This window comes from Trichechus manatus, unplaced genomic scaffold, assembly GCF_000243295.1.
Source record: "Trichechus manatus latirostris isolate Lorelei unplaced genomic scaffold, TriManLat1.0 scaffold00096, whole genome shotgun sequence".
NCBI classification, from domain to species: Eukaryota; Metazoa; Chordata; class Mammalia; order Sirenia; family Trichechidae; genus Trichechus; species Trichechus manatus.
In genome coordinates, this window is record NW_004444032.1 from 9,826,696 (window position 1) to 9,854,025 (window position 27,330).

The window sequence follows — 27,330 nt, forward strand, 5'->3', positions numbered from 1 at the left end:
ATGGAGGCCAGCCGCAACCGGGAACGCGAGGCCAAGGAATATTTGGAAAAACATAAGATCATGGAGTTGCTGAACCTGCTCACCAGCGCACTCCTCTTTTGCCGGCCGGGTAAGGGTCTTGCCTACCACTCGGCTTTGTGTCCCACCTGCCTCTCTGCACGGTACAGCCACCCCTCCACGCCCGTGACTCTCCCGGAAACTCTCACCTCGACACACACACTCTTGTGCTTCTCGGCTGTTTGAGCTAACTGACTCAATTACACAAATACTTATTGAAAGACCTCTTTGTGCCAGCCACAAGCCAGGTGCGTCGGGACTTGAGCAGATGGCAGGCTCATAGCAGGTGGGAGGATCGGGTGTCAGAGGCTTCTGGCTCCACCCCTTAGTAAAGACCCTAAATTTTAGTCTCCTCTTCTAGAAAATCGGAATAATAATAGTGTCAATCTCATTGGAAAATAAAATGAACCATCCTTACATTTGGCAAGAAACGTGCCAGCGGTACATATAGCGACCATGAACTTTTTCAACTTCTGAGGTTTATTGGGAAGCTTCTGTACCAGTGACAGTGCATGCTGCTGCAAGGCAGGGGTCTTTATGACTGTTTGAAACCAAAGAAATGGATGTGTACTGCAAACTACTGTTTTTACAGGGTATTGTATGAGTGTCTGAATTTTTGGTAGGAAAAATAGAATTTTTGAAAATTTTTATGTGTTACACATATGCACCAATAGACCCGGGTGGGGCCTCTGGGGTATAATTAGTGGTACTTCATGTGTACCACTAAACACTTAGGGTAGGCTTGTGGGAAGGGACAAGAAAAAAAAAATCCATTCTACCTACCAAAATTGCATACACAATGATTTCAGCATGCTTTCATTAATAAAAACACATGGAGTCCACAAAAAATTCAAAGCAGAAAATAATTAGGTCACTAAGGGGTTAAGAATTTTTAATCTGGTAAGGGAAGTAAACAGTTGATAGAATAAGACAGCTCTTCTTCAGGAGGTAGCTTTTCCTGACATTTTTTACACATCTAATCCCTTACAAAGTTTAAATCATTTTGTAGTTTTTGTGTGATATGTGATAAAAAGTTATGTTAAGGTGATAATTTCATTTTAAGTCACCTGGGTGGCAAAAGGGATTTGTGATTGACTACTAACCTAAAGACTGATGGTTGAACCCACTCAGTGGTGCTGGAAGAAAGGCCTGGCAGTCTGCTTCCATAAAGATTTTCCCATTGCTACCCACCCCTGGTCTATTACAACTCATGGCAACTACACATTGTACAGAGTACAACTGCTCCATAGGCTTTTCTTGGGTGTATTCTTTTTTCATATACAATTTTTGTTGTTGAGAATATACACAGCAGAACGTACACCAATTCAACAATTTCTACGTGAACAATTCATTGACATTGATTACATTCTTTGAGTTGCGCAACCGTTCTCACCCTCCTTTCCTGAGTTGTTCCTTCTCTATAACCTAAACTCACTGCCCCCTAAGTTTCCTATCTAGTCTTTCGAGTTGCTATTGTCAATTTGATCCCATATAGAGGTCTTAAAAGAGCACAATTCAAAAAAAAAAAAAAAAAGAGCACAGTGCTCAAGGCAGACGACATTCTTTTCTAGTTAAGTCTAAACTGTTGTTTGGTTTTAAGAAGACTTCAGGGGATATTTCTGGTTCAAAGGTTTAAAGGTTATTTCAGGGCAATAGTCTTAGGGGTTTGTCCAGCTGCTGACTCCAGAAAGTCTGGAGTCTGTGAGAATTTGAAATTCTGTTCTTCATTTTCCCCCTTTTAATCAGGTTCTTCTATAGAATCTTTGATAAAAGTGTTCAGCAATGGTAGCTGGGCACCATCCAGTTCTTCTGGTCTTGTGGCAAAGGAGGCAGTTGTTCATGGAGGCAATTAGCCACACATTCCATATCCTCTTCCTATTCCTGACTTTCCTTCTTCCTCTGTTACTCCAGGTGAATAGATACCAATTGTTGTACCTTGGATGGCTGCTTGGAAACTTTTAAGAGCCCAGGCACCACACAGTGAACTAGGAGGTAGAACAGAAGCACTAAACATGTTATTAGGCCAATTCACTGGGATGTCCCATGAAACCATGACCCTAAACCTTTGTCTCAGTCATCTAGTGCTGCTCCAACAGAAATACCACAAGTGGATGGCTATACAAAGAGAAATTTATTCTCTCACAGTCCAGTAGGCTACAAGTCCAAATTCAGGGCATCAGCTCCAGAGGAACGCTTTCTCTGTTGGCTCTGGAGGAAGGTCTGTGTCATCAATCTTCCTTTGGTCTGGGAGCTTCTCTGCGCAGGAACCTCAGGTCCAAAGGACGTGCTCTGCTGCCAGCACTGCTTTCTTGGTGGTATGAGGTTCCCATGTGTCTCTGCTCGCTTCTCTCTTTTATATATCAAAAGAGATTGCATTAAGACACTAATCTTGTCAACCTCATCACGGTGATAGAATTTATAACACATGAGGAGATCACCTATAATCTCATCATAGTGGTAGAGTTTACAACACATAAGGAAATCACATCAGATAACACAATCATACAATACTAGGAATCATGACCTAGCCAAGTTGCTACACACATTTTTGGGCGGACACAATTCAATCCATGACAGCCTTCAAACCAGGGAACCAAATCCCATGAAATGTTTGGTTGTACATAAGCAGCTTCAGCAGCTACTCTTTTTTTTTTTTTTTTTCATTTTTGTAGATATATCTATCACACAAATTTTGCCAATTCAACTTTTTATAGATGTATAATTTATTGACAGCAATTAGATTAATCAGCTTTGCAACTCTATCCTTAATCAGTGTGATTTTTCCATCACCGTAAACTGAAACTCAGTACTCTATAAGTGATTAAAAAAAAAAAAACAACCCATTGCTGTCGAGTCGATTCTGACTCATAGCGACCCTATGGGACACAGTAGAACTGCGCCCATAGGGTTTCAAAGGAGCAGCTGGTAGGTTCAAACTGCAGACCTTTTGGTTAGCAGCTGAGCACTTAACCACTCTGCTACCAGGGATCCCCATAAGCAATAACCCCCCCTAAATAACATAGGTGTTTAATAATTGTTAAAAGACTATTTGCATTTGTGATATATTTTAAATTTTATATCAGAAATAAATGGAACTGTTTTGCAGGAAAACCGAGAGAATATTTAATAGCTACATTGGAAAGACTGAGAATTGCCCAAGTAACAGGCGTGGCTTTTTCTTTCTTTATGGATAACACTAATATTGTGGCTATGTTTGAGATGTTGGACTCCTCGAATAGAGGCACCATATCATTTGTGCAGTATAAAGAAGGTCAGTATCTTCTAGAAATTTAGATAGTAGTTTGTGGTCATTCCAAAACTTTCTTTAGCTGAAAATAATCCTCACTTTGTAAATTTTCATTTTTTCTCGTTCTGACTTTTATAGCCCTAAAGACCTTGGGTCTGTGTACTGCAGATGAAGTTTTAAAAGATGATGGACATGCAATAACCTTGGAAAAATTCAGGAACGAAGTGTAAGTTTATTTTTGAATGACGAATATTTTAATATGTCATGATTTTTAAGTAAAATTACATTCTAGAATAGAGGTTCCTGCCTTTAGAGAGTTTTTCATTCCCTTGACACTTTCAGCTGACTAGAAAGTGAGGACAAGAGGGCTGATAATAAAGTCTCTAAGCTTGAGGAAAGGAGGGAGAAAATGCTGAAGTTAGGAAGCTCCAGAGGCAGCTTCATTCTTTTCTCGTGGAAAACCCCAGCAATTCTCACAAAGAATGAGGTGGAAAAGCCCTCATCTGCTAGAACTAGCAGAAAAGCTTCGAGCTCAATACCCTAATTTGAAATATCTATGTATAAAATACACAGTAATAGAATTATTTCTCCTTGTTTTCTTTTTTAAATTGTGCATTACAAAGCAAATTAGATTCGCATTCGATAGTTTGTACATAAAGTTTTTCATGTCTTTGGCTTCATTCCCCGTGATGTGTCAGCACTCTCTTCATTTCTGCCCTGGTTTCCCCATTTCCTTTCATCTTGATTTTCTACCCCTTCCTGCCTTCTTGGATAGTGGTTAAGTGCTTGGCTGCTAGCTGAAAGGTTGATGATTCGAACCTACCACCTGCTTCGCAGGAGAAAGATGTGGCAGTCTTCTTCATTAAAGATTTATAGCCTTGGAAACTCTATGGGGGCAGTTCTACTCTGTCCTGTAGGGTTGCTATGAGTCAGAATCGACTTGATGGTAACAGGTTTGGTTTTTTTGTTTCTTTGTTTTCCTGCCTTCTCATCTTTGATTTTGGGCAAATATTGCCCTTTAGATCTCTTGTAATTGATTTTTCTAAGGAGCATGTTCCTCTCAGGTGTTATTGTTTATTTTATGGCCTTGTCTGTTGTTTGACTGGAAGGTAGTCTCTGAGAACAGCTTCAGTTCCAGGTCAGAAGGGTGTCTTAGGGCCATAGTCTCAGAGGTTCCTCCATTCTCTGTCAGACCAGTAAGTCTGGTCTTTTTTGTGAATTTCATCTTTTGTTCTACATTTTCCTCCTGCTTTGTTCGGGACCCTCTGTTGTAATCCCAGCCGGAGTGGTCAGTAGTGGTAGCCAGGCACCATCTAGTTCTTCCGGTCTCAAAGTCATGTAGGCTGTGGTTCATGTGGTCCATTGGTACTTTGAACTAATTGCTCCCTTGAGTCTTTTGTTTTTTTTTGTTCTCCTTTGCTCTGCACTGGAAGAGACCAATAATTGTATCTTAGATGGCTGCTCCCAAGCTTTTAAGACCTCAGACACTACTCACCAAAGTAGGATATAGAACATCGTCTTTAAGAACTACGTTGTGCCAGTTGACATAGATGTCTCCTAAGTCTGTGGTCCAGCTTCTCAGATTATTTGAAGCTGGACTGTATGAGGAAGAACGGGGCATCAAGATTGGAGGAAGAGTCATTAACAACCTGCGTTATGCTGATGATATAACCTTGCTTGCTGAAAGTGAAGAGGACTTGAAGCAGTTAGTGATGAAGATCAAAGACCACAGCCTTCAGTATGGATTACACCTCAACATAAAGAAAACAAAAATCCTCACAACTGGACCAGTAAGCAACAGCATGATAAATGGAGAAAAGATTGAAGTTGTCAAAGATTTCATTTTACTTGGATCCACAATCAACACCCATGGAAGCAGCAGTCAAGAAATCAAGACGCACTGCACTGGGCAAATCTGCTGCAAAAGACCTCTTTAAAGTGTTGAAAAGCAAAGATGTCACCTTGAAGACAAAGGTGCACCTGACCCAAGCCATGGGGTTTTCAGTCGCCTCCTACGCATGTGAAAGCTGGAAGATGAATAAGGAAGACTGAAGAAGAATTGCCGCCTTTGAATTGTGGTGCTGGAGAATATTGAATATAGAACGAACAAATCTGTCTTGGAAGAGGTACCACCAGAATGCTCCTTAGAAGCAAGGATTGCGAAACTACATCTCACATACTTTGGACATGTTGTCAGGAGGGATCACTCCCTGGAGAAGGACATCATGCTTGGTAGAATAGAGGGTCAGCGAAAAAGAGGAAGACCCTCAATGAGATGGATTGACACAGTGGCTGCAACAATGGGCTTAAGCATAACAACAATTGTGAGGATGGCACAGGACTGGGCAGTGTTTTGTTCTGTTGTATGCGGGGTCGCTATGAGTCAGAACTGACTTGGTGGCACCTAACAACAAGTCTATGGTCTTTTGCCTTTGAGTGTGGGAAATTCACCCGATGACGTGTTTAGTTATGTCTAAGAGGTTTCCCTGACTGTGCCACTTGTGTGCTCTATTGTCTGTATTAATTTGAGGAGCACCTACAGTCATGTATTTAGAAATTTCCATCACCAAACCTGTATCTGGTGGTGGTTGTGCTCCCTTACACCCTCCCTCACCTCTTGGCCTATCGATCTATGTATGTATCCATTCATAAATTATTGTTTGTCAATACTATTGATGCAGGATTGTGTATGCTCTAGTAGTTACCGTAGTTGTCCTTTATTCCTGTGTTCCTCTCAGTGTCCTCTCTTGCCTTGGTCATGTTGTGCCGACTTCTCCCATATTGTGTATTGTCTTTTCCTTCACCAATATTAACACGTGTCTACTGTCTGTTTTTGGAGCCCGGATGGCATAGTGGTTAAAAGCTCAGCTGCTAACTAAAAGGTCGGCAGTTCAAATCCACCAGCCACTCCCTGGAAACCCTATGGGGCAGTTGTATTCTGCCCTATGGGATTGCTATGAGTTGGAATCGACTTGACGGCAATGAGTTTGGTTTTTTGAGTTACTATCTATTTTGTAATTTTCCCTCCCTCGCTCCCCCTCCCATTCCTGGTAACCATCAAAGAATTTTTTTTTCCTCTGTGTAAACCTTTTGTTGTTACTTTATAATAGCGGTCTCATACAATACTTGTCCTTTTGTGATTGGCTTGTTTCACTCAGCATAATGTCCTACAAATTCATCCCTGTTATGTTTCATGGATTTGTCATTATTCTTCATCATTGCATAGCATTCCATTGTGTGTATGTACCACAGTTTGTTAATCCATTCATCTCTTGATGGGCACTTAGGTTGCTTCTACCTTTTTGCTACAGTGAACATGGGTGTACATATGCCTATTCATGTCACATCTCTTATTTCTTTAGGGTATATACCTAGGAGCGGGATTGCTGGATCATATGGTATTTCTATTTCTGGCTTTTTGAGAAAGTGCCATACCGTTTTCCATAGCAATCGTATCATTTTACATTCCCACCGGCAGTGTATAAGAGTTCCAGTCTTGCCACAACCTCACCAACATTGGTTATTTTGTTTTTTTAATTTGTGCCAGTAATGTCAGCGTGAGATGGTATCTCATTGTAGTTTTGATTTGCCATCTAATTGCTAATGATCACAAGCATTTCTTCATATGTTAGCAGCCTGAATGTCTTCTTTGGTGAAGTGCCTGTTCATATCCTTTGCCCATTTTTTAACTGGATTATTTGTCTTCTTCTTTTGTTGAGGTGTTGAAGTTTTCTATAAATTTTAGAGATTAGACCCTTGTTGGATATGTCATAGCCAAAATTTTTTTCCCAGTCCGTAGATTCTTTTTACTCTTTTGTTGAGCGTGTTTATCTAGTTCATCTTCTTCTATGTGTGCATTTTTAGTTATGTTTGGTATTCTATTTATGCTATATGTTAGGGCCCCAGCATTGTCCCTATTTTTTCCTCCATGATCTATATAGTTTTACGTTTTATATTAGGTCTTAGATCCATTTTGAGTTAGTTTTTGTGTGTGGTATGAGGTATGGATTCTCAAAGATATGCAGTTTTGCTAGCACCATTTGTTGAGGAGACTATCTCTTCCCCATTCAGTAAACTTTGGTCCTTTGTCAAAGATCTGCTGTCCATAGGTGGATGGATTTATGCCTGCCTTCTCAATTCTGTTCCATTGGTCTACGTGTCTGTTGTTGTACCACTACCAGGCTGTTTTGACTACCATAACTGTATAGTAGGTTCCGAGATCAGGTAGTGTGAGACTTCCTATTTTGTCTTCTTTTTTAATAAAGCTTTTTACTTATTTGGGGCCTCTTTTCCTTCTGTGTAAAGTTAGTGATTAGTTTTTCCATCTCGTTGAAGAATGCTGTTGGGATTTGGATTGGGATTGCACTGTATCTATATATTGCTTTGGGTAAAGTAATATAATTTATCTCAAAATATTTCCTCAAAATTATCTAGTGCAAAGTAAATGTTTATCAGTAATGTACGTTGCATGCCAGCATAACCTGGAAAATGTAGATTTGAGGTGTTAGAGCATGAAAAGTACTAACTGAATGCTAAGTCAGGAAAAAAATATATTGGAATAAAATTTGACGGTTATATAAAGCCTCCAGTTAATCTAGCTCAATTTGTTGAAAAGTTTTACTCTGAAGATTTATTAATCAAGAAATCATTAATACAGCCCAAGACCAGGGAAAAGTTAGAAGAAGAAGAAAGTTTAAGATTCTCACCTCATCATCAGTTACATAAATATGAAGCAAAAAATGTTTAATTACATTCCCTACCCCAGGAGAAAGTGAGGCAGAGTGCTCTGGCTTGAAATGTTTCATTCTGAAAGAAAAAGCTGCCCACTGCCACTGGAATGGAACTAGGAAGTATTTTAAATGGTAGGACATTTGGGGAAAATGAAGGCCGATCCTACCTTAGTCACCATTTCAGTATGTTTTCTTATGGAAGTACAGTGAATTCCCAGACTAGACACAGGAACTTGAATTATAAACATGCATTCTAAAGTAATTTTTTAAAAAATTTATTCACTATGTTTGATTATCCACAACAGTCTCAATTAGCACAGGATATTGAAAGTCAATCATAATTTATTATCTCTGCTTTTGTATTTTCAACAGACAGACACATCAGCATTTATATTTATAAATGGAATTACTTAGTTTTCATAGTTTCTGAATATTATGTCTTTTTTTTTTTTTCCTTAGGGACAAGAGGTTTCGAGCTATATGGTCAGGATTTTAATAATAACGTGAAGTCCAAGATAATAAATGAGTCTTTGAAGTTTTCAGTTGTCCAGTTTCATCAATACAGAACATCATCACATAAGTTGAAATCTAACTGGCTCTCTCTTTGTTAAAAAAAAAATCTCAAAAAGCTCTTCTTGAAAAACTTGTATTATTTTCCAGTATTAGGCCAATTTGTTCTCAAATTAAGTAGAATCTCAACATCTTGTTGAGCCAGTTTGTAAATTCCAATTTCATTTAATGCCGCCGTGGCTGGAGGTTGCCCATAAGCTGATTGCAGTACATCTTTCAGAAGTAGGGCAGAACCAATGTTCAAATTCAGGACGATACAAGCTTCTTTTATGCTGTTTAAAAAAATAGCAAGAGGGAAGTGAGATCTCTGTTATCTATATCATCCCCATTAACCTATAACAACTTTTATTTTGAGAAAGTGAGTACTTCCCTGTACTGGTAGTCCCCATGTCCTCTATAAAGACTACTCATGGATCTTATTATTTGGCTTTTTTAACATGGTAGACTATATATACACAGTCTATATTCCACTAGGGTACTGTCGATAATAACCAGTAACCACTTGCTATTGAGTGGATTCCGACTCATGGTGACCCCATGTGTGTCAGAGTAGAACTATGCACCACAGGGTTTTCAATTTACTGATTTTTCTAAAGTAAGTCGCCAGGCCTTTCTTCTGAGGCACCTCTGGGTGGATTTAAACCACCAACCTTTCAGTTAGCAGTCAAACTCCTTTATGGTTTATACCACTCAGGGACTTCTGTTTTTAATATGCATAGATTACTACCCTACATATATTACTTGATACTAATAGTCTATTAGGGGTAGTTAAGACTTAAAGTAAATTAGAATATGGGAAAAGAGAAAGTTAATTAAGGAATAAAATGAAAGAAATAGCAAAAAGGTAGAATACTGAAACAAAAAATCAAGAATAGTTAAATATCTAACTGAAATCAGCAAAAATAATTTTTCATTTTATAATATGCTTAAAATAAATACTTTATAATCTCAGAAACTCCCTAAATAATTTAAATTTTAAACCAACAAAATCAGAAAAAAACTTCTAAGAATTATTCTTACATAAATTTATAGTTATACTTAGAAAGTAATATAAAAAATTTAAGAAAAACATTTCCTTCAGGCCTGGCCTATTTTATTAGTTACTAAACACATTTGGAATTTCTTTGAATATGGCAGAACTGTACTTGCTTTCATTTTTATTTTATCCCCCAGTAATAAGCAAATAGGGGCATTAAACCAAATGCTAAAAAACAAAACCTGAGAGGTAATTTATATCTACTCTGGTAAACTCTTGGAATCAACGGTCACACCTTATACTAGTTTGGTTTCCCAATTGTGTTTAGCATTGTGCTCTGAGCATACAGTAGATATAACATGAATGTTTTAATTTTTTAATTGATCCTATACCTATTCCACCAAACATCATTGGGACCCTAAAGTTATTTTAAAAAAAGAGTCAACTTCCTCTACCAATTTGATGTATCCATTAATAGTTAAGTATTGAGCTTACTGCTTAAAATAATTTTCTGGTCTCTTGCAATAGTGGGAAAACAAAGGGAAAAGATTCCGAGTCATATCAAAGTGCAACTGAGCTGCTCCTCCTTCATTGAAGTGATTAGCAAGAATGATCTGAAACAAAGAATAATTCATGATGTAACAACTGCCTTTATCATCACAGTCCAATAATATCATCTACTCTTACTTACTTCTTGGTAGATGTATATATCCAGTTTCTCTACAAGCATCTGCCAGAAAATTTTAAATAAGGAGAAACAAAGCTGCTGCTCCAACTGAAGTAAGCGGTCTCGTAAAGTAAGCAGTAACGGACAGGCTGAACTGGACAGGGACATTACTGCTTGCTCTGACTGAGATGGCAAAGACAACCATCTGGAAAAAACAAGAACAACACAGCTTGGAGCACAAGTTTTACCATAAAATTTCTCATCACCTCATATTTCTAAAGATTTAACAAATTATTTCACATTTTGGGAAGTGCACTGTGTTTAAATAGTCCTGGTACATTCTGGATAAGAAAAAAAGTACAACCCAACATTAAAAGCTCTATCAGAAAATAAACGTATTCATATTTAAACTTTAGGTCTCAATTAAATACTCTATTTAATATGAGGATCATAGATAAAACATTTCAAAAAAACAATCACTAAAATTTTATATGGTTTACAGATGTAATTATAAACCAGCGAAAATGTAAAATGTATTAGCATTTAAGACATCAGCTAATTCAATGGGGATTAATAACACTTCCAAATGATTATAAGTATTCTGTGGCACGGATTGTGCTAGGACAAACAGACATCATTTGCTCTCAAGTACTCGAAGCTAAAAGGTGTCCAGAGGGAATCATGGCAGTGGAATAGATGGTACAATGGAAGCATGCACACAGTACTACAGAAGCACCTTACTGTGTAAAATGGGTGACAGGCTAGTCCATTCAACCAAGATCACACACCACCTCTCTATATTTACAAACACATCTTAAGGTTAAATTATCAGCTTATTCTGATTAAGAGGGTCTGAAAGAATATATTTTAGAAAGATTTCCATCAAAAACAGTTACAAGTTTGGAGTACAAAAGGCCATTCCCTGTCCTGCCTAGAAACTTGGAAACTTGATTGCACGTACCATCTTTTAACTTTCACCAAACCAGAGTTGACTTAAAGAAAATAGAGAGGATTTACCTTTCTTTTTTATATAATTTTGCAGCATCCTTAACTTCTCTAAAAACATGGTCTACTTGACGCGTCAACATGTCATGCTTTAAACGCTCTAAAAGGTTAATCATGTCATCAAAGACAGAACTCTCCATAGAGGCTAGTTGTCCTAGCTGCAATTTACTGAGTGTATTATTCTCTGCAAAGACCTCCAGTGCTGCCTGCTGAAGTTGTAGAAAGAACTGGAAGCAAAAACATGGTAACATATTTTTTTTAACAGCTTAAGATATAATTCATATACATAACATATAATTCACCCATTTAAAGTGTACAAAGGCTTTTAATATATTTACTGTGTCATGCATCCATCACCACAGTCCATTTTAGAACATTAATTACCCCCCAAAAAAACCCCACACCCCATAGCCATCACCCCTCAATCCCCCCACCCACACCGTTCCACCAATCCTAGACAACCACTAATCTACTTTCTGTCTCTATAGATTTGCCTATTCTGGACATTTCATATAAATGGAATCAAAATATGTGGCCTTTTGTATCTGACTTCTTTAAGTTAGCATAATGTTTTCAAGGTTAATCCACATACATGGATCAGTACTTCATTCCTTTTTATTGCTGAATAATATTTCATTGTATGGATATAGTACATTTTATGTATCTATTCTTTGTTGATGGACATTTGCGTTGTTTCTACTTTTTTGGCTATTTGGGTTATTTCTACTTTTTTCACTGTTATAAACATTAATGTACAAATTTTTGTGCGGACATACATTTTCAACTCTTCTTGGATCTATATCTAGGAGAATTGCTGTGTTATATGGTAACTCTATGTTGAACTGTTTACATGTTACAGTACATATTAACTGATCCAAGGTTTTGATCTTCACAGAGTTATTTTAAAATATATCTTCTAATATAAAGAAGAAAGAGCCCTGGTGGCACAGTGGTTAAGCACTTGGCTGATAACTGAAAGGTTGGTGGTTCGAACCCACCAGCCGCCCCAAGGGAGAAAGATGTGGCAGTCTTCCTTCACAAAGATTAGAGCCTTAGAAACCCGATGGGCAGTTCTACTCTGTCCTATAGGGTCGCTATGAGTCGGAATTTGGTTTCGTGGTTTTAATATAAAGATTTAGTTATATTTTTTTAGGTGTGATAATGATATTGTGGTTATGTTTTTTAAAAAAAGTTTCTTTTCTTTTAGAGACACATACGAAAATGTTTACTATGAAATATGGTATCTGAGATCTACTTCAAAATAATCAAGTGTGGGGGGTGGAGGAGGGTTTAAATGAAACAAAACTGGTATATGAAGCAGAGTGGTGGCCACACGGGGGTTCATTTTACTATTCTACTTACTCATGTATATGTTGATAATAAAATGCTAAAATAATTTTTAAATATATAAAATAATTAAAAATTAAAAAATAATGTTTCTGGGTTTTGTTAGGATTCTTCATAGAATCTGTCATGTTTTGAAAGCAGTCAAGAGGTATCAAATAATGTTATTCTTTTATTTTCCTTGAAGTCCTAGCTTTTCTTGATTTTGACACCATTATTTAATCTTAACTTTTTCTGTGATGGCAATTACCCACATGAGTATGTCCCCTGAATATAAAGTCAAAAGAGGAAGGGGTTCATTCTATAAACAATTATTTCTTAAAAGGCTAACTTTCTTTTCCAATGATTATACACATTAAAATCCCAGGATTACTTAACCAATGGGTTTTCTGATTGAGAAAAATGTGTACTTTAGTCACACCTAAATTTGACATTATTATGATTCTGCCTAATATGTGTATTTTTTCTTGAGATAGATTTAATGTTTTAAAACGTAAATAGTTCTAACTACTAATACATTACTTAATACAATAACACATTAACTTACAACATTATCAGCCCAATCTGCTAGAACTGTTGAGATGTAGTTAACAGCGTTAAGAATTGCACAGTATCGAAAGCCAAGGGAAGCTCTAGTCTCTTCTTTCATCACCTGAGTTAATCGTATCCTAAAATCATCTACTAAGTCCTTCTGTAACTCCAGGAACTGCAGCTTTCGGGAAGCTGTAGGGAGATTTTTATACCTGTCTGTTGAGAAAGTTAAAAAGACATAAAATTTTTGGTATTGTCCGTGATGTAGTTACAGGTTTTCCCCCATTAAATTGCTTTGATGACTGTCAAAAAAACAATTTACCATTCAATTATAGGTCTAAGTTCTCTAAAGATGTGGGCTCAACAAGTATATAAGTTTGCCAGAATTCCCTCAACTGTATATTTAAGATCTGTGTATTTCACTATATGTAAATTATCTCAATTTAAAAAAAAATGAGAAAATTATATACAGTAGAGAAAAAAACTGAAGTTTGATAGGAAAAAAAGAAAGTAAGATAATCTCTGAGGGCAACTTGGTGAACCCTAACCAAGAAAAATTTACATGGCTCTAGTTCCAAAATTCAACAAATAAATGGCATTTTAAAAAAAGAAAGGAGGAACTATGATAGATTAAAAGAAATACATACTTAAAAGTAATATAGATGAAAAGATAAGATGTCTGAAATTTTCTTTAAAATACTCCAGGAAAAAAAAGTTGGGAAGAAAAATACATAACAGAAAAGCAATTAATTGTTTTGAACCTTGGTAACAGGTACCTGAGGATTCATTATATTATTCTACTTTGAAAATTTTCCTAATAAAAAGTTTTTAAAAGACGTAAGTTTTACTTTAATTTTCTTGTGTTTTAGTATTTTATATATGTATATTTTTTTTTTCATTATTTTTCCTACAGTTAAGAATATGGAATTATTTACTGACTTGGCGGGAGTAACATTTCTACTGTACAGGTCCAAGAAATAGAATAGAGGAGGAAGGTGGCGAAGGGCCCAGTGGCACCTGGAGAATCAGCAGGGATAGAGGCTGTGGTGCCACCCTCTGGCCAGGAAATTCCTCCACCATATGAAACGTTCCTATTATTACGCCAATCCTGAAAGTTACTTTATTATTTTACTCTCTTCTTTAATCTTTGACAAATCAAGGCCAAGGAAATAATATTTAAAATTTGGGTCAATCACCATTCAATGAAGACATTTAAAAAGATGAATGGCAAGAGAGTTAGGATGATAAAATTAAATTACTTGTTTTTATGTAAAACAATTCAAGAAGTGTTTCTTCATGTATACCCATGTTTAAGTTCTTACTTAAATTATTAAACATCCCAAAGTCAGAATATTATACTTGATTTCTGCCAAAAGAGAAACAGAATTTGAAGGTACTATAATAACCACTATCTAGTATTAGTTTCATTAAACTACTTGAAAAAGTACCAAATGAAAAGTCAGTACTTTTAAAAACAAAGTCACATCTTAAAAAATGTGTATTTACCAGTTATAACCAAGAGTAGAGTCATAAAAGTTTCTGCACAGTCTGGAACTTTCATTTCATCCACGTCAGTGATATCCTTATACTGGGATATCCAGGCAGCTTCTGATGAAAGCATTGAGTCCATTTTTTGAAGAGCAACTGATATGTAGAAAACAGGATTAGGTCAGTTAAAGTGACAGTTATTCTTAACTTTTCAACTTATAATTTTTTTAGGAATGATTTCTTTTCTATAAAATACAAACTTACCAAACCCCAAAACCAAATCTATTGTCACTGAGTCAATTCTGACTCTCAGCAACCATACAGGACAGAGTAGAACTGCCCCATAGGGTTTCCAAGGCTGTAATCTTTATAGATACAGACTGCCACATCTTTTCTCCTGTGGAGCAGCTAGTGTGTTCGAACAGACAACGTTTTGGTTAGTGGCCGAGCACTTAACCACTGTGCCACCAGGGCTCCTTTCACAACCTCCTGCTAGTGGCACTACACTTAACATGCTCTATTTCAGAGTTAAACTAGACACTTTGCTTTCCCGCCAACAAATCTTCAAAATAGTTATACTGACTAAACCAGCTACAACCAAAGAAATTCTACCAAGAGCAAAAATACCATACATAAATTCTATATAAACAGTTATACACCCAACTGGCTTGAATATTCCTCTCTAGAAATATGCAGAGTATAATTATAAGAGAATTTGAAGCTTAACGGGAAAAAAGAAAATAAGATGATCTTTGAAAGCAACTTCGTAAACCCTAACCAAGAAAAATTTACATGGCTCTAGTTCCTAGCCAGAACTGGAGGAAGAAAATATAAAAAAAAATTATATACACATAAACAGACATCTCTCCCCACCCAATGGACACATTAGCACTTACATTTTCTCTCCACAGTCAACCATCTCTGAAAACAGGTTTCCTCTGATAGAATATGCATACAACTAGCAAAAGTGGTAGGATAGCCATGAACACTGTGTAGCTCCCTTTCAAACAAAAGCACCTCATCCACCAAATGACAGAAGAGATTGTCGTCATAGAGCAGGCAAGGAATATCAGTAGCTAACTTCTCAAGAACCAGCATCATAAGGCCTCGAGAAAATTCAAGCTAAAAGAAAAGCATAATCACAAAGTATGTAAATGACAAGTTATTCTTGTACACATACAACACTAAAACTGAAATGCTTAGGACTGCGTCTCTTACCCTTGCATTTACTGAAGAGCCAACTTTGTCTAATACAGGCTGAATCTTCTCATCCAGAAACTGAGTGTGGTTTGCAATCCACATAAGTACCTGAGCCAGGTACCATTCAGGCTAAGGAAGAAGGTAAAATAGTTTGCATTCTTAAAAGTCATTCCAACTAGAAAGTTACAATTAAATGACTCTACATAATTGTAAACACACAGCATTCACAAAAATTAGCTGAAAAGTCCTATCTGTAAAAGCACAATTTCTACTCTGAAGTTTAAACTCGTATAAGGCTTAATATCAAATGTTTACCAGTATACTCCCAACAAATTCCAATAACATGGGCTAAGTCAATAAACTCATACATTTACAATACCATATATATTTAAAGCCTAGCAATTTGGTAATATGAAACGATGAGTATTACAAAGAACAGAAGGCCTTTAAATTTATTTTGAAATAGCTTTCAAAATAATTTTAAAAGATTTTTTTCTTCTGCTTTTTATGCAGCATTTTAAATTGTCCTAGAGATGATTCTACAACACCTTCCAAGTTTTGTTGGACAGTGACTGAAAAACATTTATTGTACTGAATGATGAGTCCCTGTTGTATGCTAGATGCTAGGAATACACAGATGAGTAAGGGGCAGTCTCTAATCTCAAGGGCTACACCATTTAGGCTTGATGACAGAGTGTTAGGACCACTGGAACCATGCTTTCAAAAGCAGCCAATGTAACTCACAATATTCTTCTCTCAAATTATTACTGTCCCTCTACAACTTTAGGTTTACAGCTTTGTCTCACTACTTACTTACCAATTGGTTCTACTCTTCCTTCTACCACCACTCCATCCCAAAAAGGAGGAGACTTATAAAGTACAAAAGAACAAACTAAGAACCAGAAATCCACTGCCACTCTGCTCCTTCCTGTGCAAGCATAACTGCCTATCCCTTGATTCCTTTAGAATTCTACAAAGCCTATAAGCTAATTTTTATATGACACATTCTGGCACTTAATAACATTCAATTCAAAATACTTGCTGAACCCGATACAAGCACTGCATTAAACGCAGCAAAACCCAAGAATAAACAAGGTAATATCCATACCCTAGTTACTGCCACGGTTATTATTCTCAACCCATTTCACTGAAAACAAATGTCTATGGTTGCTTTCCAGGTCAAATTAAAGAAAACTATCAACAATATGCCCACTATACATAGGTGTAGTTCTTCAACCAAAATGGTGATAATCATTCCCTCAAAGCCATTCCCATACTTTACTCCCATCCTCTCCCTTGCATGGCTACACATCTTTTTAGCATCAGCACCTGTGTTCAAAATTCTAATGCTTTACTATCTTTCGACTTTTACTTTTCTTTCTGATACATTTATAAACCTGAAGGAGCAATCTGCACATAAAACATAATATGGATCCATTTGTAAAAACTGCCACAGCAAATGCTACAGTACACCCATGGCGAAACTTGAGAAATTGGTCAGATGATGTGACAATGAATACACTGATTCCTACAATATATCAACACAAGTCCCAAAATACATCTCCCAGGGGCAGTGACAAAACAGGACTTAAGCTTTTTAGAGAAAAAATAGAAATATGAATAGAATAGGATTTTAGCTTAAACCAGCAAAAGTTCAGAAACCTTAAAAACGAGGACAAGAGGTGGTGAAGCACACCTTGCTGATAACATTGGTCTGCCGGTTCCCTCTGAAGTGATACTGGAACCTCTTCTGAAGGGGAGTCAGCATAATCTGGATGGGCAGGATGACAGAAGAGGATGCAGGCAGAGAGTACTTTCCTGGGAGTTGTTTTGGCTCAGTAAGTAATTCATCTCTGACAGAGTGAAGTCAAGGAAAAAAATCAGAAATATATATACATATGTATATATGTGTGTGTGTGTGTACGCAAGTTTTCCAACAAATTTATCAGATGTCAAGTAAATTTAATTATAATAAAATATGTAATTTAACTTATTATGAACTCAGCACAAAATGTATAAGAAATGTTATTAGAATAATCTGTCCTTCATAAGATAAAGAACAGTAATAAGGAAATAAATTCAAGTAACTGTTTTATTAAATTAACACTAAATTACTAAGCTTTCCTCCCAATTGCCTATTTTTTTCCTATTATCCCATGAGATCTATGTGTGATGCAAACTTCGGCCAGCCATGTATTTCAGAACTCTTCCTCACAGCTCTCCCAACCACGTGGCATTCACTTTGAAAGAAAACGATACACTACTTGATGGGCATATCCAGGTCAAGTCCAAACCCAGGACTCCCATTAGGCTTCCTGGTCACTTTCAAAAAGTTTTACTCTCTAGCCACAAATCCACTCCTGAAAAAAGATATACTAGTTAAGTTTTCAACTCCAACAAAGATACGAGGTTTGCAGTTTGAGAAGTTGACAAAACAATGTCTCCAGGTTAGTGTATATCTCAGGGGCACTGGCTGGTCGACTTAAGCCAACAGTTTGAGACTGAGGAGGTCCAATGAATGGCCAGTGAAGCTGTGCTAATATTTCCTCAAAATCACTGTAACAGAAAAGTAACACACATATTTCAATAAAGTACACTGATCAGCAAATACCCATCTAAAAGCAATTACCATGAAATATGGGTAAATTCCCTACCTTGTAAGCTTGTCCTTGAGAATTTTATGCCAGAATTGAACAGTGGCTCTCATGAAACCAAGAAGATGAGTACAAGATGATTCCTGAAGCTTGATGTCAAGTTCTGCCATAGACACCAGAGTAGAGGCTGCCTCAGGTACATTATTGGTCATCAGATATTGTTGGATGTTATCACTGCAAAACAAGGGAAAGCAAACTTTAAAGATGGTTTGTTCAAAATAATCTCAAATTCAGAAAAACTGCTTCTCCCACCTGTTTTAAATAAAGTTACATCCAAGGAAGAAGGAAGCACCACCCTGAGGTGATTTTTTACCTGATACCCAAGTCTGTCTGGGAACCACGAGTGCTCAAGTTCAGCATCTTTCTAAGGCTCAGGACACCTCCCTCCACTTTTCCCTTCCTGCTCCGCCCAAAAGAACTGACTTGTCCTGTGTTGCAGTCCCTCAGACACCACTCATTTCTGGTGACACCTTTATTTTACAGAAGTATTTAGTATCTTAATCCAGGGAAATAATGTGGGGAGCATCTAGTAAGGTCAAATTTGGGAGAGGAAAGGAGCAGAGAAGAAATTTTTTGGAATATTAAAAAAAAAAACAGCTTTTTAATTTATAAAAGTATTAATTGCTTAAGTCCAAATAAAAGTCCCCTGACTCCCCTCTATTTCCATTCCCCAAATGCAATCTCTGTTCTTGTATATCCTCCCAGAGATATTTTATATTTTATCCATTTTTGAGTATCCTTTATTTTGAGCACAAATGGGTTCATACACCACTCCTTGACATTTAGAGGATTTTTTTTTCTAAAGATATACACAACAAAACATACATCATTTCAACAATTTCTACATGTACAATTCAATGACATTGGTTACATTCTTCAAGTTGCGCCACCCTTCCCGATACCCTTTTCCAAACTGTTTCACCATCCTCAATACAAACTCACTGCCCCCTAAGCTTCTCATCTGTTGTCAATTTGATCAAATACAGATAAATTCTTAAAATGAAGCTAAACTATTATTTGATTTAAAGATGACTTCAGTGGATAGTTTCAGTTTAAGGTTTAAAGATTTCCTCAGGGTAATAGTTTTAGGGGGTCTTCCAGCCTCAGTGGCTCCAGAAAGTCTGGATTTCGTGAAAATTTGAAGTTCTGTCCCCATTTTCCCCCTTTCGATCAGGATTCTAAAGAAAAAACTTTGATAGTCTCCAATTCCTACATACTTTGCATGGCTGATCTTGTCTATAGAAGACTGTCCTGCTCTGCGAAGTTACTACTGGTGAAGTTCCAAGTAAAATTCAAGGTAAGCTCTAAAGCAAGGATGGAAAACTCAAAATGCCTACACAGGCTGACAGGTAAAGTAAATGAGAAAAGCTAAGTGGGTGGGGGCCAGGGCAAACTAAACAGTACATCCCCCAACCTAAGGGTCCGGCCAATTGTTGCCACCCTGGAGTATGGGTCCAATGTGGACAAATCTTAAACTTTTTCAAGAGAACCCAGAAATCAAGATTTTTGTGTAAAATCAAACCAATTAATGAAATTCTTTAAAACACAAGCCAAAGAGAATATGTCTTTAGGACAAATTCAGCCCACAAGCCACCATTTTACATATCTGGCCCTATACAATCATACATTTTATTTAAAAGTAAAATACTTCTTCTGATAAAAATGATAAAAAAATAAAAATGAGATACTCTAAAATGCTTAAGTCAATTTCCAGAATCACTAGTAACACTACAATCTTAGGCATATCATCTTTTCTCTAAATACAAAACTCCTATATGTAAAAGAAAGATTTTTATACTGTCCTAATATGTAACATTCTTAAAAACCTTGGGAAACATGTAGAACAAAGGGATACAACATTACCCTTTTGAAGAAATAACATAAAATATATTAACTATGATACATTTGAAGCAAGATATGAGGATTCTCTCCAATGATTTTTCTCCCTCAAGTATTCCAGACATTAATGGTTGCTGACAGCTTTGAAGCAAGAGTAGCTACATTTAAAACAGATCAGGGATGGAACAGTACAATTCAGAGGAGGGTGGGGGACCATATCATGAAACCAAACAATCTAGCAATGTAGGTGGGAAAAGTTACTTTGGCTTATTTGAAAGACCAATACCAGACATTCACAATCAACCACCAGTGATATGTATATAATTCCGAAAGAACCAAGGTCAAGTATTCTTTATTTTTTTTCTACCCAGAGGTAGTAGAACTCAGTGTTATTCATCAAAGAAAACTGTGTAGCTCTTATTAGATGCTTCCCACTGAAAAAATTCATTTAAATTACATAGAAAGCATTTCATTAAGAGAGCACATGTAAAAAATAAAAGTAAATAGGAATATAATCACACTGAGGGATTATTTACTAACTTGGCATTATAAATAATAGTTTTTATCGTGTGTCCACAATATAACTATAGGACTTAAAATCTTAACTTGCTTAGATCTTACTTTCCTTCAAATGCAAATTAAGCTCCCGGAAAAGTTTATGTTCATTCACAATAAAGAAAATGAATCATTATCATAATGCTATTTTCATAACTGGTAAAACTATTATTATAATCTTTAATTAACTCAATTATTTAATGGCATGCATACCCTCTTTGAAACAGAAGCTTCAAAGGAAAATAATAATTATGAGAACAAGGAGGTGCATTTTACCTTAGTTCCTCAATTTGTGAAATCCATTTCAGGTAAGCGAGATGCCGTTCAATCTCTTCAATTTGATTAATCATGGTCCCAAGATCATCCATCCAGGGCTGTGCAGTCAGTAAGTGGCTGTTAATGGAGGTGAAGAGATGAGTTTCTTGCTCCAGAAGGCGATTAAGGGATTGCTTTGATTCCTCTGCATTTTTTAAGGCACTTTGAATTCTTTTAGGGATTTCTGATGAAATTGTAAGTACCTGACCATACCAAAAAAAAAAAAAAGCAGCAGATAAAATTTTCATGATCTTTAATTCATTACCTTGCCTTCAAAATACATGTTTGTTCTAACAGAATTGAAAATTGTCAATTAAAAACTTCAAAAGAAAGGACTGATTTCTTCGTCCTATGATAACCATAGGAGTCCTGGCAGTACAGTGGTTAAGTGCTTGGCTGCCAACCAAAGGTTGGCAGTTCGAACCCACCAGCTGTGCTCCATGTGAGAAAGATGTGGCAATCTGCTCTCATAGGAAACCCTATGGGGCAGTTCTACTCTGTTGTCTACAGGGTCGCTGTGAGTCAGGATCAACTTGACGGCAATGGGTTTTAACAAGCTTGGTGTTAACCAAACCCAAACATAACATGCTGTATGTGAAGGTGCCTGGGGAGAGGCCTATTACAATGGCCCTAGTAACCATCGTGGCATCTGCCGTACACTCCTCCTGAGCCTCAGTACTTTCAGAGGCTTCAGCCGGAGTTCTCTGACATGCTGTTATCTACTAATTATTTTCCTTCAAAAACAAATGAAGCTCTGATTCAGAAAGTCTGGGGAGAAACTGAGTACAGGTAGTCCCCGACTTATGTCAGCGTTCCGTTCTGACGACTCCGTCGTAAGTCGGTTCTAACTTACCATTTTCATCATTGCCTTTTATTATCAGTATCTTTATAAATCATAACACTGAACATCTGTGAGTGAACATCTGAAAATGATAACATCAGCATATTATATGCCCTGCAATACTGTATGTAGTGCACACTACTAACGATAAGATGTACGAAAAAGTTCATCGTAACTCAAATCCATCACAAGTCAGGGACTACGTATATTTGTATTTTGGCAACGTTACCCTAGGCAATTAGTATTTAAGCCCAGGTTGAGAACCACTGACTTGGTAGGATGATATCCAGATAATGTCCTCAGGTATGGTATTTATTAAATGACTTTTTCTTATGAGATACGGACATAAATATATAAATATTAGGTATCAGTACAGTACAATGAATATTATAGAAGAATTTTAATCCATTCAACACTAATTTCATTAGATATGTACTCTGTACCAGGCCCTGTGCTAGAGATATATAGATAAATAAGACACAGCATCTGCCCTTAAGCTTGGTCTGATATGGGAGATATAAGCAAATAATTTCAACCTTGTGATTAATTCAATAAAAAGAATATGCTAGGTGTAGTGTATGCTAAGGCAGTACTTCCCAAACTTGAACGTACACACATATCACCAGGAATGTTGTTAAAATGCTAATTTGGAATCAGTATGTCTGGAGTAGGGCCTCAGATCCTGCATTTCTGATAAGCTCTTTTAAGTAGCAAGGTGTTGAGGTACCAGGCAATTCTGCTTGCATGGCTCAGGCAGGGACATTTGTAGGGTGGGTGGGAATTTTCCAGGGAACTATGGAAGGAGAGGGCATTCCAGGTAGAAGGAACAGCTCAGTCATGATCAGATAACTGCAAGAAGCTCAGTTGGCCAAAGGATGAAGTTCAAAGAAATGCAGAGAAAAGAGATAAAGCTGGACAAATAGAGAGAGAACAAATGACAGGAGGCATCTTGTGCCTTTTAAGAATACCAGCTTTATCCAACGGGCAATAGGAAGCCACTGAGTTTTTTAAAAGGGAACAACTCAGTTAGATTTATAATTTTGAAAGGTCATGTGATAAACAATGATGTTTATTCTTGTATTATTTGTAATAATAAAAAAATGGAACTCAAAAATGTCCATCAATAAAGGTCTAGTTAAATAAATTACGGTAGTCATATTTGAATACCATATAAACCATTAAAAAACAGAGATCTATATGTATTGATAAAGAAGGTACTATATTACATTAATTGCAAAAAGCTCTGTATTTTAAATATATAAGTGCTTGTATAAGGATAGAAAAAAGTTTAATTTTAAAACTGTATTTATTATATATATATATACACCTATTTACATGTCATAAAATTTCTATAAGAGATAAAAAGAAAGTTATTGTAGTGATATGAAGAAAACTGATGATCAACAAACCACCATAAAATGCAAGACATGCATTTGAGGACTTAAACTAAGGTGGCGGAAAGGAGGCAGAACTCAGATGACTTAGTGACTAATTAGATCAGAGGTGGAGTGAGGATGAGGAGGAACATAGGACAACTCCCAGGTTTTAGGCTTCAGTGATAAGCAGATGGTGGTGCTATCAACCAAGATCAAATCCAAAAAAAATCCACTGCTGTTGAGTTGATTCTGACCCATAGCGACCCTACAGGACAGAGCTGAACTGCCCTATAGGGTTTCCAAGGAGCGGCTGGTGGATTCGAACTGCCAACCTTTTGGTTAGCAGCAGTATCACTTAAGAACAGAGCTAACCAACATAGGACAAGCATTTTAAGAAATGGATCAGTACAGTTTTGGACATGCTGAATTTAAGGTTCAATTAGGGACTTCAGCAAAAGTTTCAGTGGTCATCAGGGAAACAAGCCTAATGACAGTGGGACAAAGGAAAATTAGGAAATGGAGATAAAGTAAGACGGCTTTTTGAAGAAGCTCAGCAGCCAAAGGAAGGAACTGACACCTACTAAAACACAAGGAGAGGGTTTTTGTTTCCTTGCTTAGGTTTGAAGGGAAAGATGTGTGCATATCCACATGCTGAGGGGACAGAACTGGATAAGGAGCAGAGGATGAAATTATAAAAGAGAGAAGGGAATTATGTGCTAAAGCACATTCAGTGAGGTGGCAGGTAGGATCTAGAGCATAAAAACTACCTTAGATTGATCCTCTGCTGATTTAAGATGTAAAAATGGTTGCAAATAAGTTTGTTGAGTTTAGGGGTAGACTGTTCAGTAGATTCTGCTAGATGGTCTCAATTTTTTCTGTTTGGGAAAAGGGAAGGGTGGGATGACCAGGAGTAGGGTAGGTGCCTTGGGGAGAATTTGGAAGAGCAGCTGAGGTGAGTAGCAGAGGTGCTAAAAAGGTACCACGGAAGGACTGCCAGGTGCGGCTGAAGAATCAGCCATGATGGCAGACCACATATTTGGTCTGGCATCAACCCACTCAGGTGTGCACTTTGCTCCAACAGGACCTACAACACCTGCCTACGGAAGAAGAGGTGGACAGGGCAGGGGTAAACTTAGAGACCAGCAGTAGGTATGGTGGAAAGATAGGAGGGTGTGGAGGCTTAAGGTGCTGGGGATGGGAGAACATAAGATGACTGATAACCTGGGGATAACACACCAATATAAGAACTAAAACCAAACCCACTGCCGCTGAGTTGATTCCAACTCAAGGTGACCCATGTGTTACAGAGTAGGACTGCTCCATAAGATTTTCTTGGCTGTAATCTTTACAGAAGCAGATTGCCAGGCCTTTCTTCCTCCATGCTGTTGGGTGGGTTCCAAACACCAACATTTAGGTTAGCAGCCAATCTCAAACTGCTTGTGCCACCCAGGGACTTACACACCAACATACTCACACCTAATATAGTAGCTGTATGATAAAAAGCTTTTTATTTTTGACAAACTATTGCAAGGATGTTGTTGTTGTGTGCTGTCAAGTCAATCTGGACTTATATCAGTCTTTTAGGACAGGATGGAAATGCCCCATAGGGTTTCCTAGGCTGTAATCTTTACGGGAGCACATCACCAGGTCTTTTTTCCCATGGAGCCGCTAGTGGGTTCAAACTACCACCTTTCAGTCAGAAGCTGAATGCTTAACCATTGTTACCAGGGCTCCTGTTGCAATTATAACCAAAACCAAACCTGTTGCTGTTGAGTCAATTCCGACTTACAGCGACCCTGCAGGACAGAGTCGAACTGCCCCATAGGGTTTCCAAGGAGCGGCTGGTAGATTCGAACTGCCGATCTTTTGGTTAGTAGCCATGGCACTTAACCACTGTGTCACCAGGTCTCCTGTATAGAGACTCATTTACTATTTTTTTTTAAGGTTACTTTCATTGGGTTTTTTAAAAATATTTTAAGTAATACATGTTCATTGTAAAAAGAAAAAAACTAGAAAATACAGAAAAATATTAAGAAAACAAATCAACTGTCAACCAACCATCCAGAAATAATCATTATTAAAAATTTATATTTCTTTTCATGTTTTTTTCCCTATGCATACGTATATAAAAAATAGTGTTTACAACACAGGGGAAACTAGCACAACCTGCACAAGCAAAGGTCATGGAAGCCCCATAGACACATCCAAACTCCCTGAGGGACTGAATTGCTGGGCGGAGGGCTCTGGGGACCATGGTCTCGGGGAACATCTAGCTCAACTGGCATGACACAGCTTATAAAGACAATGCTCTACATTCTACCTTGGTGAGTAGTGTCTGGGGTCTTAAAAGCCTGTGAGCGGCCATCTAAGATACTCCACTGGTCTCATCCCTTCGGGAGCAAGGGAGAATGAAGAGAAGAGGATACAAGCAAAAGATTAGTCCAAAGGACTAATTGTCCACAGCTACCAAGGCCTCCACCGGACTGAGGCCAGTACAGCTAGATGGTGCCCAGCTACCACCACTGACTGCTCTGACCAGGATCACAACAGAGGGTTCTGGACAGAGCTGGAAAAGGATGTAGAACATAATTCTAATTCACAAAAAAAAGACCAGATTTACTGGCCTAAAGGAGACTGGAGAAACCCGAGAGTATGGCCCCCAGACACCCTTTTAGCTCAGTGGTGAAGTTACCTCCGAGGTTCCCTGTTCAGCCTGGGAGTGGACAGCCCCATAAAACCAAATGAGACTAACGAGGTACAGGAGTCCAGTGACAAGGGCCAGAAGGCAGAATGGAACAAGGAAGCTGGTGATAGGGAACACAAGGTTGAGTAAGGATATTGTTGATGTGTTGTGAGATTGTTAACGATTGTCATAGGGCAACATTTGTAGTAACTGTTAAATGAGAAACTATTTTGTTCTATAAGCCTTCATCTTAAGTGAGAATAACAGCACAATTGGAAGAGCGTAGTCAACGTCACTGAACTGTGTATGTAGAAATTTTTGAGACGGTGTATCTTTGGCTATGTGTATTTTCACCAAAAGAAAAAAAAAAAAAAAGGTTGAGAATTTAGAGGGTTAATATGTTGTGGGGTTGTTAACCAATGTCATAAAACAACATGTGTACTACTGTTTCATGAGAAACTATTTGTTCTGTAAGCCTTTACCTGAAGTACAATAAAATAAAAAAATAAAAAAAGTGTTTAAACATTTTCCTATACCGTGAAACTATTTATTTATAAAAGCACTTTAAATATTACTGTATAAGTGGTTGCCAGGGGAGGGGGAGGGGGATGAAGAGTTATTGTTTTCTCTTTGGGGTGATGACAAACTTTTGGAAATAGATAGTGGCGATGGTTGTACAACATGGTAAATATAATTTATGTCACTGAACTGTACTTAATAAAAATTAAAATGGTAAATTTTTTTGCTATATATATTTTACCACAATGAAATTAAAAAAAAAAAACCGCCGTATGAAAAGCTACTTAAAATGTCATATAGCATTGTTTCCAAGACATAAATCATGTCAGTAGGAATTCTGTCTTTTACATAATTCGTAAAATACCTAGCATATGCTAGGTCCTTAAAGCCTCTTAAACAATTTTGAATGATTAGATTATTTGCCACACTGTATCTTGAAAATTCTATATACAGTAAGTTTCTATATTTGTCTATGGTTATGTTTACATTATATTAAGTTATAATGAATATGCTATCAATATTATTTCCATAAGTTTTAATACTTGCCTGTTCTTCTAACTGCATTTTACTTTCTGTCATCTGTTCTATGAGTTTGTCAAGTTTTTTTAAAGATTTAAGGTCATTTCCAACTTCCTTTTCTATGAATGCAGACACATAGGAAGAGAGATCACCATTATCTGTGCTTTCGATGACTTGTTCACTTCCAAAAAGAGCTGCCGTATTTATGTTACCT

General features: G+C 37.2%; 2 protein-coding genes across 5 annotated transcripts in view; one reads left to right on the plus strand and one right to left on the minus strand.

The window, feature by feature from the left end:
• On the plus strand, nucleotides 1–10,327 carry EFCAB10 (EF-hand calcium binding domain 10). 3 transcript variants are annotated; one of them, XM_023737061.1, is made up of 4 exons: nucleotides 1–109; nucleotides 3,164–3,328; nucleotides 3,443–3,530; nucleotides 10,282–10,327. In XM_023737061.1, exons 1-4 carry the CDS (start codon nucleotides 1–3, stop codon nucleotides 10,325–10,327), a joined length of 408 nt encoding a protein of 135 aa, XP_023592829.1. The 3 variants fall into 3 exon arrangements, with proteins under 3 accessions (XP_023592829.1, XP_012412801.1, XP_023592830.1); XM_012557347.2 differs by lacking the exon at nucleotides 10,282–10,327 and adding an exon at nucleotides 8,494–8,653; XM_023737062.1 differs by lacking the exons at nucleotides 3,164–3,328; nucleotides 10,282–10,327 and adding an exon at nucleotides 8,494–8,653.
• RINT1 (RAD50 interactor 1) overlaps nucleotides 8,290–27,330 on the minus strand; it is a 24,285-nt gene continuing 5,244 nt past the window's right edge. The window contains exons 3-15 of one of the 2 annotated variants that reach the window (XM_004382611.2): nucleotides 27,144–27,328; nucleotides 21,140–21,381; nucleotides 18,470–18,643; nucleotides 18,222–18,371; nucleotides 17,512–17,668; nucleotides 15,834–15,944; nucleotides 15,512–15,737; nucleotides 14,634–14,771; nucleotides 13,144–13,343; nucleotides 11,265–11,479; nucleotides 10,272–10,452; nucleotides 10,076–10,194; nucleotides 8,290–8,876 (exon numbers count right to left, since the gene is read on the minus strand). In XM_004382611.2, the coding sequence (XP_004382668.1) occupies nucleotides 8,684–8,876; nucleotides 10,076–10,194; nucleotides 10,272–10,452; nucleotides 11,265–11,479; nucleotides 13,144–13,343; nucleotides 14,634–14,771; nucleotides 15,512–15,737; nucleotides 15,834–15,944; nucleotides 17,512–17,668; nucleotides 18,222–18,371; nucleotides 18,470–18,643; nucleotides 21,140–21,381; nucleotides 27,144–27,328 (2,291 nt within the window). In that variant the 3' untranslated portion in view covers nucleotides 8,290–8,683. The remainder of the gene's footprint in view (nucleotides 8,877–10,075; nucleotides 10,195–10,271; nucleotides 10,453–11,264; nucleotides 11,480–13,143; nucleotides 13,344–14,633; nucleotides 14,772–15,511; nucleotides 15,738–15,833; nucleotides 15,945–17,511; nucleotides 17,669–18,221; nucleotides 18,372–18,469; nucleotides 18,644–21,139; nucleotides 21,382–27,143; nucleotides 27,329–27,330) is intronic. The other variant, XM_023737060.1, reaches the window with a different exon arrangement.

Bases quoted from the DNA above. Each gene is read 5' to 3' on its own strand.
- EFCAB10 (XM_023737061.1), top strand. From the start codon at position 1: ATGGAGGCCAGCCGCAACCGGGAACGCGAGGCCAAGGAATATTTGGAA. The intron at 110-3,163 runs GTAAGGGTCTTG...ACTGTTTTGCAG, and splicing joins ACTCCTCTTTTGCCGGCCGG to GAAAACCGAGAGAATATTTA. The intron at 3,329-3,442 runs GTCAGTATCTTC...TGACTTTTATAG, and splicing joins ATTTGTGCAGTATAAAGAAG to CCCTAAAGACCTTGGGTCTG.